We start from the raw sequence: 21,384 nt of genomic DNA on the forward strand, positions 1-21,384 counted from the left end.
TTGTGTTTTGTTTTTGTTTTTTGTTTTTTTGCCAATTTCAAATGTGATTTATGCTAAAAAGACATTCTAGGTTCAAAATGTAAACTTGTTTTATAACATAAGTAATAAATTCAAATGAGTGATACTTCGCACTAACAACATCTCCAAAGGAAGATATGCAAATTATGTTAGTTAAGTTACATTTAAAGTTCCAAACGAGTAATCCTCCATTCCAAGTTCTGATATACACTATTGGTAAGAGATCACATGATAAAAGCAGAGGGCATGATGGGTTGGAAGATCTGAATGCTAAGATCCCCGTAGGTTATATGCAGAGCTGTTAGTGTTTCAGTTGAAGATTGTGGAATTACATAGAGGTAAGTTGGGATAAAATTCACTAAATCCTTCCAACTGTAAGATCCCAATCCCTAATCTCTTTTGTAACATTTAAATAGTAAAATTCCAACTATTAAATATAAATCACTAATGTTTAAAAGATTTTAATTTCCCTGTTTCCCATTATTCTTATTTCGTTTTTTCATTTTTTTAGGTTTCCTTTCTTAATTCCTACGTGAATGGTGACATATTGTCACAGTCAAGAAACAAGTGAGTAACAAAATGTTTTTATTTTGTTCATACTTTTATACCTTGTAGCACCACACATTAAGACCTATGTAATTGTCTGTGAGCGCCCATTGAATTTATTTTAATCGTACTATCTGCGTATCATTTCGAGTGAAAAATGTTTTTAGGCTTCATCTGCCTGCTAGACAGATTATGTGTCAAATCAAAAAGGAACATAGCCCTACAGTAAATAAGTACACATACAGAAATCAGCGCATAGAGACATTGACCCTTGAAATTCTTTAACAACACAAATTTGCGATGCTTCCAAATCTTAAATAACCGTCCATGTTAAAAAGGAGTTCTTCCTTCAAACTGCCATTAAAATGCCACCAAAGTCCTGATTCCAATTCAAAGTGGTAGGCTTTTTATATATATATCAAGGTTTTCTTATATTTCTCTTCTTATTTTTCAAGTATTGGGACATATGCTCCTCAATTTGAAGACTTGTTGGCAAAAAATTATTCACCTGTTCTGATGTGTATTCTTCTCTACAGGAAAAATGCCACGTCAGATGACAGAATGCCCAATATGCTTGATTCCATATGTTGCAGTTGGGCAGCATTTAAAAAAATACCACCATGTTGTAAACAAAGAAGAATTACATTTACTGCTAAATTACTGCTCTACAGTGTAAGTCACTGTCATACAGTATATGAAAAAACATTGCAACAATTTAAAGTGGTAGTTGTAGTTACATTTGTCAAACTGGATGTGATATGCAGTTACAGGGGCAGGCTGGACTGTCCAGTATGTAAAGTTAAAAACCGTATAAGACTGGACAAGCACTTGGAAAATGTCCACTGTGAGATTGAGGTTAGTGTTTTGTATAGCTTACATTTTGTTGTTAAATTAGAATGCATTCTTATGTGACATGTTTCACTAACTTTCTCAAACATTGCTGTTCTATTGTTTATACCCTTTCAGAAATCAGATCAGAAGAAAGTAATGAGGACAGCGAAACGATTGGCTAATCTGAAAGCCCTCAAAGCTCTCAGACGTTCAAATCCACAGCCTCCAATGGTGACCTCACTGGACATAGAGCAGCTGACTGAAAGCAGTGATCAAGAGGAGCAAAGTGATAGCAGTGACACCAGTGAAGAATCTGCAGAGATTAGAGAAGACAGCTCAGTCCATTCCCCTGTCAATCAGTCAGATGATGCTCAAGTCCAACATCAGACTTGCAAAAATTGCAAAGAACTGCATTTGAAACTACAACAACTGAAAAGTAAACTGAAAAGACTGAAATCCTCTAAGGATAAACCTGGCCTCAAACCCCTCAACCCCCCAAAGCGCCAGAAATTTGAAAGACATAAACCTGACCCAACAGCCCGGCTTCCTAAATTTGGTATGAATTATTTAACAAAAGTGTTTTTTGTTGTGTAGTGTAATGTGAATTTGGATAACTGGTTGTTCTATTTATTATTGTAGGCTCTATCTTAAAGTATAAAGTGCCTTGAGGCAAATGTTGTTGTGACTTGAATGGAATTTAATTGAATTCTATCAAGGAAGTTAAATCCTGCTAATTAGCAATATCTTCCAAATATCATTGTCAACCAATTCAATTAGAAGAATCTTTTCTGTACTTCATCAATTTGTCATGACACTCCTAATTGCTATGTTGTTACTACACTTTATTTTAAACAGAGAAAGTCCTGAATGCTTGGTTTCAGCACATTTGTGGAACAAGTAAAAAGGATGTCGACAACGCCAAACAACGGGTCCAATATGTCCGTGCCTGGGCATATTTCATGTCTCACAATCAAGTCCCTGCAATGACGTTTGCATTTATGGACAACAGAGAAAGACTGACTGAGTACATTTTTACAAATATCTGTGATATATTAGTCCAGTAATCTCAATAACACTAAAGTGATTACTGATTTGTGTTTGTTTGTGGGCCTTTTTTAGATGGACAACTTATCTGAATAAACATGCCGTGACAACCAAAAGGATTCGGATTGGAAATGTGAGGGCGTTCTTGAAATTTCTAATTGATGCACAACTGCCAGAGGTCAGAGCCTCCCGTAAGGCTTTAAAGGGGACTTTATTTGCACTTCAGTTGGAAATGAAGAAGAGCAGAAGGGAGTTGCACACCCACAGGCAAGCCATCCGGATCAAAAAATCACGTAAGATCCAACTTTACTACTTATTCATCACTGTCGTTACCTAGCATGTGTAACAAATACATTATTTATAAATGTCACAATGTCATTACTGTGATGTAGTGAGGAAGGAGGACTCAAAATGTTATAATCTAAAGTATAAATTGTATACAAGTATATATTTTCTGTGCTGTATTTACACAGTGGCATGCAAAAGTTTGTGGAACCCTGATAACTTTCATGGTTTTTCTTTATTAATCATTGGTTGCTTGGATTAGCAATTTCAGTTCAACATATCATATAGCGGACAAACACAATGATATTTCAGAAGTACCACTGTATACAATGTACAAAACAGAAAGTAAACAGAAACTAGGAAATGCAGAGCTGTTAGGCTTCATTTTCTAGTTTCTGTTTACTTTCTTTTTATCTACTTTCTACATGGGAAAACAGTATGTCACCACAAGGAAACAGAGGCACACCATGGATACTAATTCGTATACAAAGTTCAGGAGGACAAAAATAAAGCAGAGAGAATCTACCACAGATGTAGAAAACAAAATTAATCAGGGGGTAAATGTTAAACTAAACAACATAAAATTGGCACCAAAAACAGGAAACGTGACCAGTAACTAACCAGTGGCAACACATAACTAAACATACAAATGCAGAAAGAAACAACATAAAATATCTAAACAATAAGCAAAATAGTAATCAAATTAAAGATACCTACTGATAAAATGAACTATACTGTCAAAAAACACAAAGACAAAAATGGTCAAGGAAATGAGACTATCAAAATTTAGGATATTGATATTTCCTTTTTTCAATTCAATTCAATTCAATTATTTATATAGCGCCAAATCACAACAAAAGTTGGCGCTTAAGGCGCTTCATAGATACAGAGAAAAACCCAACAATCATATGACCCCCTATGATCAAGCACTTTGGCGACAGTGGGAAGGAAAAACTCCCTTTTAACAGGAAGAAACCTCCGGCAGAACCAGGCTCAGGGAGGGGCGGCCATCTGCTGCGACCGGATGGGGTGAGAGAAGGAAGACAGGATAAAGACATGCTGTGGAAGAGAGACAGAGGTTAATAACAGATCTGATTCAATGCAGAGAGGTCTGTTAACACATAGTGAGTGAGAAAGGTGACTGGAAAGGAAAAACTCAATGCATCATGGGAATCCCCCGGCACCCTACATCTATTGCAGCATAACTAAGGGAGGATTCAGGGTCACCTGGTCCAGCCCTAACTATATGCTTTAGCAAAAAGGAAAGTTTTAAGCCTAATCTTAAAAGTAGAGATAGTGTCTGTCTCCCGAATCCAAACTGGAAGCTGGTTCCACAGAAGAGGGGCCTGAAAACTGAAGGCTCTGCCTCCCATTCTACTTTTAAATACTCTAGGAACAACAAGTAGGCCTGCAGAGCGAGAGCGAAGCGCTCAAATAGGGTGATATGGTACTACAAGGTCATTAAGATAAGATGGGGCCTGATTATTTAAGACCTTGTATGTGAGGAGCAGGATTTTGAATTCAATTCTGGATTTAACAGGAAGCCAATGAAGGGAAGCCAAAACAGGAGAAATATGCTCTCTCATTCTAGTCCCTGTCAGGACTCTTGCTGCAGCATTTTGGATTAGCTGAAGGCTTTTCAGCAAGTTTTTTGGACATCCTGATAATAATGAATTACAGTCGTCCAGCCTGGAAGTAATAAATGCATGAACTAGTTTTTCAGCGTCACTCTGAGACAGGATATTTCTAATTTTAGAGATGTTGCGAAAATGGAAGAAAGCAGTCTTATATATTTGTTTAATATGTGCGTTGAAGGACATGTCCTGGTCAAAAATGACTCCAAGGTTCCTCACAGCGTTACTGGAGGCCAAGGTAATGCCATCCAGAGTAAGAATCTGGTTAGATACCATATTTCTAAGATTTTCAGGGCCGAGTACAATAACCTCAGTTTGAATTAAGAAGCAGAAAGTTAGCGGCCATCCAGGTCTTTATGTCTTTAAGACATTCCTGCAGTTTAACTAATTGGTGTGTGTCATCTGGCTTCATGGACAGATAGAGCTGGGTGCCATCAGCATAGCAGTGAAAATGTATGCTATGTCTTCTAATGATACTGCCTAAGGGAAGCATGTATAATGTAAACAGAATTGGTCCTAGCACTGAACCCTGTGGAACTCCATAATTAACCTCAGTGTGTGAAGAGGACTCTCCATTTACATGCACAAATTGGAGTCTATTAGATAGATATGATACAAACCACTGCAGCACAGTACCTGTAATACCTACAGCATGTTCTAATTGCTCTAATAGGATATTATGGTCAACAGTATCGAATGCTGCACTAAGGTCTAGCAGGACAAGCACAGAGATGAGTCCACTGTCAGAGGCCATAAGAAGATCATTTGTAACCTTCACTAAAGCTGTTTCTGTGCTGTGATGAGCTCTGAAACCTGACTGAAACTCTTCAAATAAACCATTCCTCTGCAGATGATCTGTTAGCTGTTTGACAACTACTTTTTCAAGGATTTTTGATATGAAAGGAAGGTTGGAGATTGGCCTATAATTAGATAAGACTGCTGGGTCTAGAGATGGCTTTTTGAGTAAAGGTTTAACTACAGCCAGCTTGAAGGCCTGTGGTACATAGCCGATTATTAGAGATAGGTTGATCATATTTAAGATCGAAGAATTAATTTTTCACATGAATGTGTTATATTCAGTACTAAGCTTGGTAAACTTGGAAAGTTTAGGAAGTAGGATAAATAAATTGAAAGGGTTAGTATTCTGGATTGAAAGTAAGATTTAAGTTCAAAATGGCAATCCAATTCATTTTCATATACTGTGAGCTCTGGTCGCCAGTTCTTCTTCCTTACAAAATAATTTTTTGAAAAAAATTAGGTCTAAACTACAACCTGTTGTTTTTGTGCACCCCTGTTGTTTTTCAGGATGTTTCTTCATAAATCATTGGTTGCTTGAATTAGCAATTTCAATTCAATATATCATAAAAATCTGTATTAGGTCTGAAATACAACCTGTTTTATATTTACATCATTGCGTGCAGCATGAATGAGCATGACTGGAGCTGCAGGAACATAAAAACATTCTGTGTCTTTTAGAAATGCTTGTAGATCCTGTCCACATCACTGATTTTCTCCAGATGGCCACCACACACATCCCTGAAGCACTTGGTAAGTGTGTAGTTCATTTCTCCATAAGGACAACTCTAATAACCTCAATAATATCTCTGTTAATGAGAAATTATATAATATTTACTTACCAGCTGTAATCTGTATGTATATATAGTTCAGAATCTCAGATTTACAGAAATATATGACAGAACTTTTTGCTTTCAATTATAACAGACTGCTCATTTATAATCACTTGTTGGACTTTTGATTTTTCTTCAAATATATAATACATATACAAACAGTAGCATTTGTGATGTTTATATAGGATTGTATTAGGGGGAGTATATAGCAATATAATCAGTGTTGGGAAGGTTACTTTTAAAATGTATTCTGTTACAGAATACAGAATACATGCCCCAAAATGTATTCTGTAACGTATTCCGTTACGTTACTCAATGACAGTAACGTATTCTGAATACTTTGGATTACTTAATATATTATCATGCTTTTTACAACTACGTGAATGTACTATTGCTGTGTGATTTATTACTATTACTGAAGGTCCGCGGCTCCGAACCGTAGTAAAGGGACCTCTGACTAATACGGCGGGGTCCCTGTCGGCTCGTAGCCGAAAAATAGCTTTACTTTGTTGTGTGGGTCACTTTTTTTGCGAGAGACAGAGAGAGGCGTTGAAAGGCTGCTCCAACGGAACTTATTGTTTTCGGAGGAAAACACAAACACTGTGTACAGTCGAGTCTTAATAGCTTACTTACAACTGGGCTCGTCAGGCACTCTTCTTGGCTGAAGTGGTTATTATTATATTTACATGCTTCCAGCTCCCGTTTTCCTCGACGACAACTCGTACCTTTCCACTCCCCTTTTTCTCCCTCCTCGCGCTCACAGACCCATAACGTGTATGGCAGTCCATTCTCCCTGCAACACTGACTACACTGCCCATGATGCTACATTCTTTAGAGCTATGCTTGTAGCATTCTGCCTGTTAGCTTAGCACAACAACAACAACGAAAAGGCGCTCTCTCACCCAGGAAACACACAGTCGCGCAGAGAGAGAGAGAGAGCGTCGCCCTGTAACCATGGCAACCGTAACGCTGCCGCCTGGAACAACAGAACGTAGCTGTCAAACAAAACCCAAACAGTCCTGACCCGCGACAAAATGAAACAGGAAAGTACCGCAGTGTAATCCATTTATTTCAACAAAGTAACTGTATTCTGAATACCACCTTTTTAAACTGTAACTGTAACGGAATACAGTTACTCATATTTTGTATTCTAAATACGTAACGGCGGTACATGTATTCCGTTACTCCCCAACACTGAATATAATGGATATGCTTCCCTATCCCTTGTGTCTTACTGTGCAACCTCTATGTTACTCAATAGGAATGACAACACAGAGAGAGACTACAGAAAAAGAGAAAGGATTGAGGACAAATGACAATGGGCAACACACAGTAACTACAGATAAAGACAAAGCACTCAGCACAGAGGACAAAGACATAAAGGAACAGGGACCACAGATGGAGACCAGGGTTAAAGAAAAAAACGATTTGAGGGAAGAAGGAACAACTGAAAACAAAGACACAGTTAGAGTAAAAGAAGATGGCCCTGGGACTAGCTATGAGTCTCCAGTGGCACACCCAAAAAAGAGGAAAAGGTCTCTAATGAAGAAAAGCTCTTTGGCGAAGTGTGATGAAAGCAGAGAAACAAGGCAAAAGGGCAACAAGCAAGAAAGAAAAAGACCAAAGAGCCTGACTGCAAAACAGCTGTTAAGTCCAAAGATGCTCAGAAGTCACAAGACTAAAGAGGCACCTAAAGATACCAGCAAAAGACAAAAAGTCATACAAAGAGTCAGAGATATTACAAGAAAAAATAAGGAAAAGAACAAAGGATTGAGCACAATTGACATAGCTGAAGATAAAAATGGGCAACATACAGAGACTACAGAAAAAGACATAGCACTCAGCACAGAGGACAAAGACATAAAGGAACAGGGACCACAGATGGAGACCACAGCTGAAGAAAAAAATTATTTGAGATCAGAAGGAACAACAGAGGAAGGAATGAGACCACAGACAGAGACTACAGACAAAGACAAAGCACTGAGCACAGAGGACACAGACATAAAGGAACAGAGACCACAGATGGAGACCACAGCTGAAGAAAAACATAATTTGAGATCAGAAGGAACAACAGAGGAAGGAATGAGACCACAGACAGAGACTACAGAAAAAGACAAAGCACTGAGCACAGAGGACACAGACATAAAGGAACAGAGACCACAGATGGAGACCACAGCTGAAGAAAAACATAATTTGAGATCAGAAGGAACAACAGAGGAAGGAATGAGAACACAGACAGAGACTACAGAAAAAGACAAAGCACTCAGCACAGAGGACACAGAGATAAAGGAACAGGGACCACAGATGGAGACCACAGTTAAAGAAAAAAACGATTTGAGATCAGGAGATACAACAGAGGAAGGAATGAAAACACAATGACAACACAAGGACAAGGTCATGTCCAGAGAGAGAATGTGAATGTTAGATCCTGTTGATCTCAGAGTTCTTTGGTTGCAATTTTTAATTATACTAAATTTTCAAGACCTTTGTGATCATGTGAGTTTTTTTGTTACTGATTTTACACAGTTGCTCTGGGTTTTTTATTTTTTCTTTACATTTTACTCACTTTGATCATGCAAGTTTTTTAGTTAAGTTTAAGTATTGTTTTTATTTTTTTACTTCTAAAATAATAGTTGTTTAAAAAAAGACAAATATTGATATGCATATGTTGTTTATAACAAATGCCAAATGGAGAAAAATAAAATCAATAAAAAATTTTCTGTTCAATTTGAAAATGACGTGTCTTTGTTCTACAATCATTAGTCATGGATTTCATTTCCAAGCTGTAATTCCAAATAACTCATATTTTATACAGGCATGCTATGCAGATGTTATTAATAACATTAGCTGAATTAACACAAATAAAAGTCCTCACAAATTATACCTGATTCCAAATAACAACATTGTGATGTGTTTAATGGTAAGCCCAATTACAATTTCTTCTATCTAAATAACTAATTATTCAGTTTTTTTCAATCCAATTTTGGCAAAGAAATGTCTAATGTTTCATTTTTTTCCCCATCCCATTTCCTAATGCAAACCATAGAAAATAAATCTTAATCAATTATTCAAAGATATTAAGGGATTTTTTTTTTACTTTTCTCTGTATGCAGTGTGTCTTTGGAAATCGATCTCCCCCCCCCCCAAAAAAAAAAAAGAAAAAAAAACAAAAAACAGAATAAGAACATCAATCATAGCAGGTGTGTTTTACTGTTTATTCTTTATGCGTTTGACTTCTCAGATTTATTGGTTTTAACTGATGCTGTAGATATTAAAAATTATTTGTGCTCCAATTAGTGGAAATGCAAATGTGAAGTGTTGTTCAAAATAAATCTGTGAAGGTTCTCAGTAATTCAGGTCATCCTAGTTTAGGTCATCGTAGACCCCCTTGGGGTCACTCCTTTAGGGCTTAAATCTGGGATTCTCCACCATTTCAAGACTCAAGAAGTTTATTGTCATTTCGTATGGTGTTACCCTATGGAGTGCCAGGACTGCCATAATGAATTAATTAAATGTGGCAATAATTAATTATTATGGGGCCCGGCCGGGCACAGCCCGAAGAGGAGACATGGGCCCATCCTCCCGCAGGCCCACCACCCGCAGGAGGCGCCATAGGGGTCGGGTGCATTGTGTGTCGGGTGGCGGCCAGGAGCGGAGGCCCTGGCGGACTGACCCCCGGCTGCCAAGACTGGCAATAGGGACATGGAATGTCACCTCTCTGGTGGGAAAGGAGCCTGAGTTAGTGCGTGAGGTTGAGAGGTACCGGCTAGATATAGTCGGGCTCACCTCTACACATGGCTTGGGCTCTGGAACCAGTCTCCTGGAGAGGGGCTGGACTCTGTCTCAGTCTGGAGTTGCCCCTGGTGAGAGGCGGCGGGCTGGGGTGGGTATCCTAATATCCCCTCGGCTTGCTGCCGGTACGTTGGGGTTTTTCCCAGTGGACGAGAGGGTTTGTTCCCTGCGCCTTAGGGTCGGGGAACGGGTCCTGACTGTCATCTGCGCTTATGCGCCGAGTGGCAGTTCAGAGTACCCAGCCTTCTTAGAGTCCCTGGGGGGGGTGCTGGAGGGTGCTCCACCTGGAGACTCTGTTGTCCTGCTGGGAGACTTCAATGCTCACGTGGGTAACGACAGCGAGACCTGGAGGGGCGTGATTGGGAGGAACGGCCTCCCTGATCTGAATCCGAGCGGTGCTCTGTTATTGGACTTCTGTGCTAACCACAGTTTGGCCATAACGAACACCCTGTTCGAACATAAGAGTGTCCATAAGTGCACGTGGCACCAGGACGCTCTAGGCCGTAGGTCGATGATCGATTTTGTAATCGTATCAGCAGACCTGCGACCATATGTTCTGGACACTCGGGTAAAGAGAGGGGCTGAGCTGTCAACTGATCACCACCTAGTGGTGAGTTGGATCAGGTGGCGGGGGAGGACGCTGGACAGACCTGGTGCACCTAAACGCGTAGTGAGGGTGTGCTGGGAACGTCTAGCAGAGGCCCCAGTCCGCGAGATCTTCAACGCACACCTCCGGCAGAGCTTCAACAGCATTCCGAGGGAGACTGGGGACATTGAGTCCGAATGGACCATGTTCAGCGTCTCCATTGCCGAAGCTGCTGCATTGAGCTGCGGCCGCAAGGTGGTGGGTGCCTGCCGTGGTGGTAATCCGCGAACCAAATGGTGGACACCAGAGGTGAAGGGAGCCACCAGTCTGAAGAAGGAGTCCTATCGGGCTTGGTTAGCCTGTGGGACTCCGGAGGCAGCCGACAGGTATCGACAGGCCAAGCGGAATGCGGCTCGGGCAGTGGCTGAAGCAAAAACTCGGGTGTGGGAGGAGTTCGGAGAGGCCATGGAAAAAGACTTTCGGACTGCCTCGAAGAGATTCTGGCAAACCGTCAGACGTCTCAGGAGGGGAAAGCGGTGCTCTACCTGCACTGTGTATAGTGCTGGCGGAGCGCTGCTGACGTCGACTGAGAAAATTGTCAGGCGGTGGAAGGAATACTTCGAGGACCTCCTTAATCCCACTGACACGTCTTCCGAGGAGGAAGCAGAGTCTGGGGATGAGGGGAATGACCCGCCAATTTCCGGGGGCGAGGTCACTGAGGCAGTTAAACAACTCCTTGGTGGCAGAGCCCCTGGTGTTGATGAGGTCCGCCCCGAGTTCCTGAAGGCTCTGGACGTTGTAGGGCTGTCCTGGTTGACACGCCTCTGCAATGTTGCGTGGAGATCAGGGGCAGTACCTGTGGACTGGCAGACCGGGGTGGTGGTCCCCATCTTTAAGAAAGGGGACCGGAGGGTGTGTTCCAACTACAGGGGGATCACACTCCTCAGCCTCCCTGGGAAAGTCTATGCCAGGGTGCTGGAAAGGAGAGTTCGTCCGTTAGTCGAACCTCGGATACAGGAGGAACAATGCGGTTTTCGTCCTGGTCGCGGAACACTGGACCAGCTCTTTATCCTCTCCAGGATACTTGAGGGTGCATGGGAGTTTGCCCAACCAGTCTACATGTGTTTTGTGGACTTGGAGAAGGCATTCGACCGTGTCCCTCGGGGTGTCCTGTGGGAGGTGTTGCGGGAATATGGGGTGTCTGGCCCATTGCTACGGGCCATTCGATCCCTATACAACCGTTGCAAGAGCTTGGTTCGCATTGCCGGCAATAAGTCGGACTCGTTCCCGGCGGGTGATGGGCTTCGCCAGGGCTGCCCTTTGTCTCCGGTTCTGTTCATAATTTTTATGGACAGGATTTCTAGGCGCAGCCAAGTGGCGGAGGGCTTTCGCTTTGGTGGCCTCAGAATCTCATCTCTGATTTTTGCAGATGATGTGGTTCTGTTGGCTTCATCGGGTGAAGGCCTCCAGCTCGCACTGGAACGGTTCGCAGCCGAGTGTGAAGCAGCGGGAATGAGGATCAGCACCTCCAAATCCGAGGCCATGGTTCTCAGCCGGAAAAGGGTGGAGTGCCCACTCCGGGTCGGGGATGAGTTCCTGCCCCAAGTGGAGGAGTTCAAGTATCTCGGGGTCTTGTTCGCGAGTGATGGGAGAAGGGAACCGGAGATCGACAGACGGATTGGGGCTGCAGCTGCAGTAATGCGGACGTTGCACCGGTCCGTCGTGGTGAAGAGGGAGCTGAGTGTAAAAGCGAAGCTCTCAATTTACCGGTCGATCTACGTCCCTACCCTCACCTATGGCCACGAGCTGTGGGTAGTGACCGAAAGAACGAGATCGCGGATACAAGCGGCAGAAATGAGCTTCCTCCGAAGGGTGGCTGGCCTCTCCCTTAGAGATAGGGTGAGAAGTTCGGCCATCCGGGAGGGGCTCAGAGTAGAGCAGCTGCTGCTCCACATCGAAAGGAGCCAGCTGAGGTGGTTCGGGCATCTGACAAGGATGCCCCCTGGGCGCCTCCTGGGTGAGGTGTTCCAGGCATGTCCCACCGGGAGGAGGCCCCGGGGCAGACCCAGGACACGCAGGAAAATCTGACGTGCATGGCAAACTTCACCGACGATATTTAGGGAGGAATAAACACACATCAAACATAAATGAACCATTTGCCTGTCTCCATAATTGAGAGCATTTTCTCTTCTTATGTCAACACTCTCTCTCTCTCTTTTTTTTTTGTTGCTTTTTCGGTCATGTTATGTTTACCTGTCAAAGGCTTATTACAAACTATGAAACACATCGTGCAGACTTCTGGATGTTAGAAGAAAACTAATACTGCTCATGAATGAGACTAAAGGCAGGAAGGTGTCCTTTAAAACTAAACATGTTAATAGGACCTCCCTATTTATATTATAGTTTATGATATAGCACGTGTATTTCAGTAATAGCCTACTGATTTCAGTGTAGTGGTGAACAGTCACACAGCTCACGTAGGCATTATCTGTGATACTCCTTAACTATAATTTATCCAAGTTAACTTCAGTTAACCATTCAGACGGTTCTTTTGCAATGAAAAACATAAACACCCATGCTGCCGGTAGGTTTCCTCAGTGCCAGCTGTTAACATTATAGCTGCTTATGCAGTAACCATGGTAACCACGGACTCTGAGCGGCTGGATCGACGCAGGTCAGACAACAATTTTACATGTATGATCTTAAAACAGGACACAGCCACTATACGTGCTGGCCTCATATCAAATGTGAAGGCAGACTGAGTCTATGTTTGACGTTTGCTTTATATCTAATCTTCCTTTTCAAACATTTAAACAGCAGCGAGTCTGCAGCTGAGGGAACACAAACTCAAACTGTCCGAACAGGTTTGCTCGTTTCTTGGATTCATTTGGTGATTTATTAAATGTATAACTGTTATTCTAATCTGCTGCTGAGTCTCTTACACTTTTCTTTATGTTGTATATTTTCACGTCTCTGGAATAGTTGGCAGTTAGATAGTCAGCTGGGAAACTTTGTGTTAACTCATGGAGCTGAGGATATCGTGGATATGCTGACCTCGCGCCGTGGTGTACAGGGCCGTTTACCCTCATGATTAATATTCACAATAAAAATATTAGCCGAACATCATGAAGTCTGTATGTGTTTCATAGTGTCGAACAACCTTTGTACAGTTAAAGCCAGCAGTTACTACATGACGGAAACACCAACGTTATCTCTTTTATGCGTTTATACACAGGTCACGCTGATTGCTGAACAAAAACCCAAAGATCAGATGTTAAACAGATTTATTTGCTCTCTCTCCTCCTTAAACATGTTTTTAATGTTAGTTATAATTCAGAATTGGCGACTGAAACACGTAGGACACATAAGAACATCAGGAAATAAAACACCGATAAATATAACCTCAGTAAAAGAAGTCAGCGGGGGTTATTACAGCTGTGTACCGGGGCCTGCGCTTTGTCGGTGGGATTGCTTGCGAGGCGAGCGGGTCTATCCCATGCTTTGCCGTGAGACTGGGCAGACATCTCCGAAATCATCGAAGCACTTTTGCAAAGAGGCTGTATCTTGACAAACCGACCAGACACATGAAGATTAAACCACTACATTCTCGGCTAAAAAAATATTAAAACGGTATTTGGTGACACACGAACAGGGTTTTTCAAAGTTCAGTTCTGTTAGCTTCCACATGCCGGTTGTTGTGTGCTAGAAACAATGGCCACCAGGCCAAAGCAATGGTTTTGACTCGATCAGCGTTAACCCCGCCCCCTGAGTTTGATGGGTGAGGCTGACAGATAAAATTATTTCATGATGAGAGCCAGGCGCCAGGACTGCCAAAATGAAATAAATAAATGTATCATTAAATAATTAATTAAATGTGTCAACAATTAATTAAATGTGTCAATAATTAATTAAAATGTGAAATAAATAAAGAATTAATTAAATGTGTCAATAATTAATTAATTACATGTGTCATAACTATTTATTTAATTAATTAATTCCAATTCTAATTAATTATTGACACATTTAATTAATTATTTAATGGAGTATTTAATTAATTCATTATGGCAGTCCTGGCACTCCATAGTTACCCAGCCTGAAACGAAATACTGTCTCTCACCAGCCTCTACAGTGCAATAAGCAATACGTTTGACCTTAGAACTGAAGAAGCTTCTTGGTAGAGAGGTGAAACATCGGCAAGCAACATAAGGAAATCCAGGCATTTTTCCTTCCAAGCTCCCTAGAAAGCTCACAATGAAGCACCCTTTGGTCAACTCCAGAGCCAACAAGCTGAACATCCTGTATAAGAACATTGTAGGTAAGAGCAGTTTCTCTTCATAATACACTGATATTTTATACATTATAATAAATCCAATCATGTTTACATTTTATTCGTAGAAACTGATAACTTTCAGGTGCAGACGTGGATGTTTGGACAAATTGTTCATGTAGATAATCCTCATTGCTGTTTTTTGTGATCATTGCACTCTATGTGATTATTTTTCTCCTGCTGTATTTCAACAACTTCTCACGGCTAGCGGAGTGAGCTGTGTAGAGGAATAACTGAGGACCCAAAAGGTGAAAACAGAAAGTCCACGAGAAACGCAGGAGCTCACAGAACAGTTCACTGATGGTTCAAGGGTTGACCCGTAGGCCATGAGCACAATAGTCCAAAAAGGTTCAGCTCCGGAGGCCCACTGTGTGAAAAGCTGGTCCGGAGGCCGGCTGTACAGAAGGTTCCTGGGACCTTCCAGCGGATGCAGAAGACAGCTGAGGTGATCCCTCGGACTCTCCAGTGGAGGCAGATGACTGGATGGGACCCTCCGACCCTCCAGCGGAGACAGACACAGACCCAGTAAGTACAGGGACCTCAGGCAGACAAAGAGAGGAACCAGCAGTTGCAGGGACCTCTGACAGATACAGAGCAAAACCAGCTGATGCAGGGACCTCTGGCAGATACAGAGCAGAACCAGCTGGTGCAGGGACCTCTGCCAAGCACAAAACAGAACCAGTAGGCTCAGAGACCTCTGGTATTCCTTACACTGGCTGGAGTTGAGCAGCAAATTGGTTTGGCTCAGGTAGCGACAGCGGGATGCAGTCCTCAGGAAGCTGAAAATGTTCACCAACAAACCCAGCAGAGGACGGAGGCGGAAGGTGAAGTAGTTGGCGCTGGTGTCTTAACCTCCAGGGGTCTTGAGTCGGCTGGTGGCTGGCACTCAGCCTCTGGGAGGCCCTGGAGGGAGTTACTGTCTCTCACATGGCCAGCTTTTGAGAACCATTAAATGTTTCTATGAAGTGTGTTCCCTGCTTAAGATGAGTAGTTGAAGATGATGGCTGAACCAATGAGTGGACTGATGGCTGAGCTAAAGGCGACTGAGCACATAACTGAGCTAGGGGCGACTGAGCGATGGACTGAACAGGAAGTTGAACTAATGGCTGAGGTGCAGGCCCTGCTAATGGCTGAGCTAGCGGCAACACAGGAGACTTGGATAGTGGCAATACAGGAAATTTGGATAGCGGCAATACAGGAGACTGAATTAAGGGCGACTGAGCTGAGCGTGACTGAACTGAGGGTGACTGAACAGGAGACTGAGCTAATGACTGAAGTAATTGTTGAGGTGAAAATGGAGCTGGTGGCAGAGTTGATGACCAAACTGCTGGCCAGGCAGCTAACAGAGCTTCAGGCCGGGCCGGGCTGCACATCCTCCACCAAGCAGAGCAGGTGAGCAGTGAAGGGGGTGAAGGCGAATGTTGTGGAGAATGTGCAGTCCGAGGGATGGCAAACGGGAGGGAGGCATAGCTGATCCTAATAAACGGGGAAGCAAAACTTGATACATTGACATAGGACACAGACTTTCAAAGCAAAAAAGGAAACATAACAGACATGGACTTGACTAGGGGATAAAGCTGATAAGTGGGACAAAAACTAGGGCTGGGTATCATCACGGATTTCTAGAATCAATTCGATTCCGATTCACAATGTCCCAAATCGATTGATTCGATTCAGTTAAATTTTTTGCCTCAGACAGTCAGAAATATTAAAATTCTGATCACGATCATTTTCCTGGCCTGGGATTTTATAGCAGATGACCTTAAAAATATTCTGCAGTAGATCAAAAACGAAAGAAAACAATTAATCAACATATAAACATGATGCTGCTGAAGTGAAATAGAGCAAAGTTACTGAGGTGTTATTAGAGACAAAACCAAGCATTATGCAATTTTGCACAATTTTTAAAAAGTTTACATTTGTTCAGTAGCTGATTGAACAGCAAAAATTAGGCTCTCTTTTCGGAAGTAAGTAAAAGCGAAAAAAAACCAGCGTCTGACAGCGTTGTAAACAATGGTAGACTTGTGCGTAATAAGCAAGTAAATAATGCAGAAAACTGAGATTTCTAGACAAGAAACTGTTTTTGAAGTACACACAGAGAGAGAGAGAGAGAGAGAGATAGCTCTGCATGAAGTGTGATTTTTATTGTGGTGAAAGCAAAGCACCAAAAGTAAGATGAAATTTATGATGATGTTTATGTGAAGGGAAATGTGAAGCTTATTTTGGATCTTCTTTTGCTGCTGGTTCAGTCAATATTGTTTAGAGAGATACAACCTGCAGCTTCAGAATCTATCGCAAAAAGGGCGTAAACATAAAGCGCTGACCCACTGAAACATCAGAATCAGTGAACTGTCGGCTTTCAGCCCCGAGCGCGTCCGTGTTGTCAGGTGAGAAAGGCGACATCTCACTGATTCTGATCTGTCGGGTGCATGTGTGCAGAATCCACGTACCTGCTCTAAGTCACTGTTTTAGCTGTGAATTAGATTCAAAATCGATTCAGGATTTTAATAAATCAATACAACATTATCTAAGCTAGAATCTATTTTAATCGATAAATCGATAATCAAAATCCACCCCTAACAGCAATCATGGAAGACAGAAAAAGACATCTAAGTGGTTGATGATTGAGCATGTGTCTGACAAACGAATTTTCCTTGAGATAAATTAAGTTCTTAATTAATGACTAACCTCATATTGTGGATGGATTTTCTCAGTTGTTCTCCTGACTGAAGTTTGGTCCATTTACAGCATCCTGCCATGCGATTGCATTTGTTCCTTACCACCGGGAACTGTCATGTTAACTTTTATCGAGTGGAAAAAAAGATGGATGCCTGGATGTTAAACGTAATTATTACACCTGGTAGAGCAGCAACGCTGATCATTTTATTAAAGATTAAAGAATTTAGACAATTTTTGTGATTCCACAGTAATCGTTTGACTTTGGGACCTGCAGCATAGTTTGGGTCCAGCCTTAAAGACTGGATTCTGTTGTTATTATTTAATTTAATAATACATTCCAAGAACTGTTACCCTAGACAATGATTGCAAACTAGATCGTCTGATTGGCTGAAAGACCTGTCTCGTCATTAACTAGGGTGGGAGGAGCAATGATGTCAGAGTGTGATGAGAGTACAGCAAACTGGCAATGATTTGTTTTAAGGTAAGTCTATACAAATCCCTATTTTTTCATTTTTTATCACCCCAATCCCTCGTCCTCCCAATTATGTAATAAAAATAGCTAAACTTCCATAATTTTCATCTTTGTCCCTAGACACTCCAGTATTATAATATAAATGACTAATGCTTTGAACATTGTGCTTATGTACCCGGTATGACTAAGAAACATGCCACTCTATGTGCACCAAACATCTGAACTTAATTTAATGTATTTGTTTATATTTTATGTATTTGATTATATTTTATGTGTTTTTAAAAATAATTTCAACACGGGGCTCAATTGGATTCATTTTTATAGGTGGTTCAGTCAGTAGTAAAATTCTCTGATCCTGATTAATATTATATTTTATTATTACTGCTAATAATAATAATAGTAATAGATAACACCTTTGTTTATGTGGACATTTGTACAGCACTTTATTTAATAGCACAGAATCAAAGTTTATTGATTTCATTTACAAGGTATAATTTCAAATTAAAAGATTCCTAATGGTAGCTGTGCAAATCTTATTGTATTAGTTACACATAAAATTCCTAATGGCTATTCCTATTTTCCAAGATCATCCTATAAAAGACAGCAGAATTCATTTGTCTAAATGCCTGAACAATCATTGAGCACAACAGCCAACTTTGGAGGAGTGGCGGTGGAAACAGGCTTGAATTAGGAGTCCTTGTTGTTACCTTTTAGCAGAAGTTGGAGAAGATGGAGAAGAGGGGTTTATTTGAATGCTGGTTCAATCAGAATTCCATCAATCCAAATGAATAACTCTTTCATTTTATTCATCATATTCCCTAAATCTTCCAGTTATACAATACAAATGATTGATGCTTTCATTTTTTCATCCCAATCCCTTGATCTTTCAATACAGAACTACATTACATGAACCACATTTAATCTGACTGTTCATTTTTGCATGTAATGTTTTACAACAGAGCACCACATGCCCTAAACCAGGTGGCTTCTTCACAAGAGCAAGACAATGAAAAAAGAGGAGAATACTTCGGATCCCAGGGTCCCAGTGTATGTCTTGCATGTGAGAGGAAGATGGCGTTTTGAAATATTGGATACAGTAAACAATGCACTGGAGTTACTGGAGCAAGATGGAATTAGTAAGACTCCAGTTCTTCAGGAGTCTCAGTCTCAGAGCAATGATGTGCCAGCCACTGTAAGTTCCTGTAGTAACACAAAAAGTCATTAACAGTTGAAAAGTCTTTTCTTTAACTGTTAGTGTTAATCACCTACCTTGTCTCCACATCGCATTGATCAGATGGAGATGCCTATCCCCTTGGTCTTTCACTGACATCAGTACCATCAGATTTTTTTTATTAAATTGTTACATACCTGTAGATGTTCAATAGCCAGATAGGAAATTAGCCACACTCTAAGTATAAGTATAAATTATAAATTATAAAAAACTATGCTATGTTCCTGCAATTGTTACTTTCTTTCTTAACCTCCTATGACCTGAACTCTTCCATGGCATGCATTTTTATTTTCTCTTTGATATTTGGGCTGATTGGGACCTGATGAATGTAAAAACAAAGACTTGCCAGATTTTTGTTTCTAAGAAAAATGAGAGCCACATATGAGGATATCCATTTAAAATTTTGATAGAACAGTAGCAGTATAATGTCCTCGTAAGTGGATATCAGGCCCTTGTAGAGCAAAATTGAGTATTTTGGTCTAAATAACCCAAAATGTGATGTCCACATATTTGGACGCCAGGACCTAGGAGGTTAAGATTGATGCAGCTGTTAAAGAGCCTCAGTCCAGCAATTATGATGTGCCCACCAATGTAAGTTATACAGAAACACGGCTATGAAGAAATGAAATATCAGATGAAAGTTACTGCAACAAATACTAAGAATCTCCTCTCTTCATTTATCTTTGCAGGCAGACGGTGTTGCTGATGGGAAAGGAAAATGACTGCCAATAAAGACACACAAACATAGCTACACACACACAAGCATGCATGCACCTGCACACATATGTTCATATACAACAATGTTCAGATAAAGTTCAATAAAGTTCTTGTTGTTCAACTGCAAAATCCTGTGTTTTCTTTCTCACACTGATGGAGGATGGGAAAAGTCCACAGTCATGGTATTCAAAAAGAATATAATGCAAAGATTTGCAGCTGAATCACAACATGAGGAGCAGCATTGTAATGTAATTCTTATATAATACTGTTATATACCTACTTACTACTTGAAGCACTATAGATTAAAAGTCCCATTTTAACTGTAGATTAAAACAACACTTAAAAAAACAAGTTTAATAATTTGTTTGAAAAGGTGTAATTCCAGATTAAAGTTACAGTACACTAATAAGATTCACAAAACAGATTCACTGAATGTTATTTATTATAATTACAGAAAAGACTCCAAGCGAATCATCTTCAATTCCAAGTACTAGTACCTGGTAATATAGGCAGAATTAATAATGTGATTGGCTGAAAGGTCTTTATAGTCATGAGTTTGGGTGGGAGGGGCAGTGATGTCAGAGTGTGGTAAGAATACAGCAGACTGGAAGAGATTTGCTTCAAGGTAAGTTCAATCAAAATCACTAATGCTTTAATTTTTATGATATTAATCTCTAGTTCTTCAAGTTTTTAGAATACAAATCAAAAATTCTTCCAGATTTTCCATTCTAATATTTAGATCTTCCACTTATAGAATAAAAATCACTAATTCTTCCAAGATAGTAATGGTTATTTCCTCTGTATGTGTCTTATCTTTGGAAACTCGGCTTCATCACATGCAGAAGAAGGAAGAACAATGTCAGGTATGTACAAGTGTTAGTTCTACATATGTTTGATTCCTGAGATTCAGTGGTCCCACATGGTATTCCTAAGATTTTTATTTGTCCTTCATGCAGCGGAAATACAGCTGCAAAATGCTGACAATGAAGCACGCATTGGTCTGAGCCTACAAGATGACAATCTTACAGGAGAACATTACAGGCAAGAGCAGTTTGTCTTTGTTACACAGAGATACTTACCACAATAAAAGAATACATCCACTAACATTCTATCCTCATAAATGTTTTAGATGTACATGTGGGCAATTATTGGATCCATTGACCTGGTGAATACTACTTGCAGTTGCAGCTGCAACCATTTTATTCTATATGGTGGTCTTTCTCCTGCTCCATTCCAACAAATACATCTAAGTAAATAAATGCAGATTAAAAGGAAGTTCAATAAAGTTTATTTCTTTACAAATATCAAAATTGTGTCTTCATTCTCACACTGGGTTAATGCGGGATGTCAAAGGTTGTCTAACATCAAGATTTATGGTGGTTCAAAATGCAGACAAGAAAAGAAAACTACAGGTGAATCCAAATGTGATGCTCATTGTTGTTCCCAAAACTAAGCAAAAAATGCAATGTAATATATTTGTACTAATCTTTAGCTGTTAGACTACTAAATGCTGACAGGGGTCGTTTGGATTCATATTTATGATCATTAATTTTTATAGGTTGTGTGAATGAGCAGACAAAAATGGCCCTTTTTG

General features: G+C 40.7%; 1 protein-coding gene and 1 long non-coding RNA gene across 2 annotated transcripts; both read left to right on the forward strand.

Annotated features, from left to right (window-relative positions):
- The first annotated feature begins 418 nt into the window (after positions 1-418).
- On the forward strand, positions 419-8,970 carry LOC309698232 (uncharacterized protein). The gene is made up of 8 exons (XM_082520530.1): positions 419-585; positions 1,101-1,236; positions 1,329-1,419; positions 1,531-1,951; positions 2,251-2,419; positions 2,515-2,732; positions 5,835-5,906; positions 7,248-8,970. Exons 1-8 carry the CDS (start codon positions 555-557, stop codon positions 8,363-8,365), a joined length of 2,256 nt encoding a protein of 751 aa, XP_082376656.1. The 5' UTR covers positions 419-554; the 3' UTR covers positions 8,366-8,970.
- A 6,212-nt stretch (positions 8,971-15,182) lies between these two features.
- On the forward strand, positions 15,183-19,146 carry LOC309699406. The gene is made up of 3 exons (XR_014274325.1): positions 15,183-15,216; positions 17,786-17,851; positions 18,802-19,146. It is a non-coding gene; the product is annotated as an uncharacterized lncRNA (long non-coding RNA).
- Positions 19,147-21,384: the final 2,238 nt, after the last annotated feature.

The sequence above is a fragment of the Aulonocara stuartgranti genome (assembly GCF_965226115.1).
Source record: "Aulonocara stuartgranti genome assembly, chromosome: 22".
Taxonomy (NCBI): Eukaryota; Metazoa; Chordata; class Actinopteri; order Cichliformes; family Cichlidae; genus Aulonocara; species Aulonocara stuartgranti.

Excerpts from the sequence above, each read along its gene's own strand:
- LOC309698232 (XM_082520530.1), top strand. The coding sequence starts at position 555 with ATGGTGACATATTGTCACAGTCAAGAAACAA. Across the intron at positions 1,237-1,328 it reads CTAAATTACTGCTCTACAGT|TTACAGGGGCAGGCTGGACT; the intron begins GTAAGTCACTGT and ends TGTGATATGCAG. Across the intron at positions 2,420-2,514 it reads AACAGAGAAAGACTGACTGA|ATGGACAACTTATCTGAATA; the intron begins GTACATTTTTAC and ends GGCCTTTTTTAG.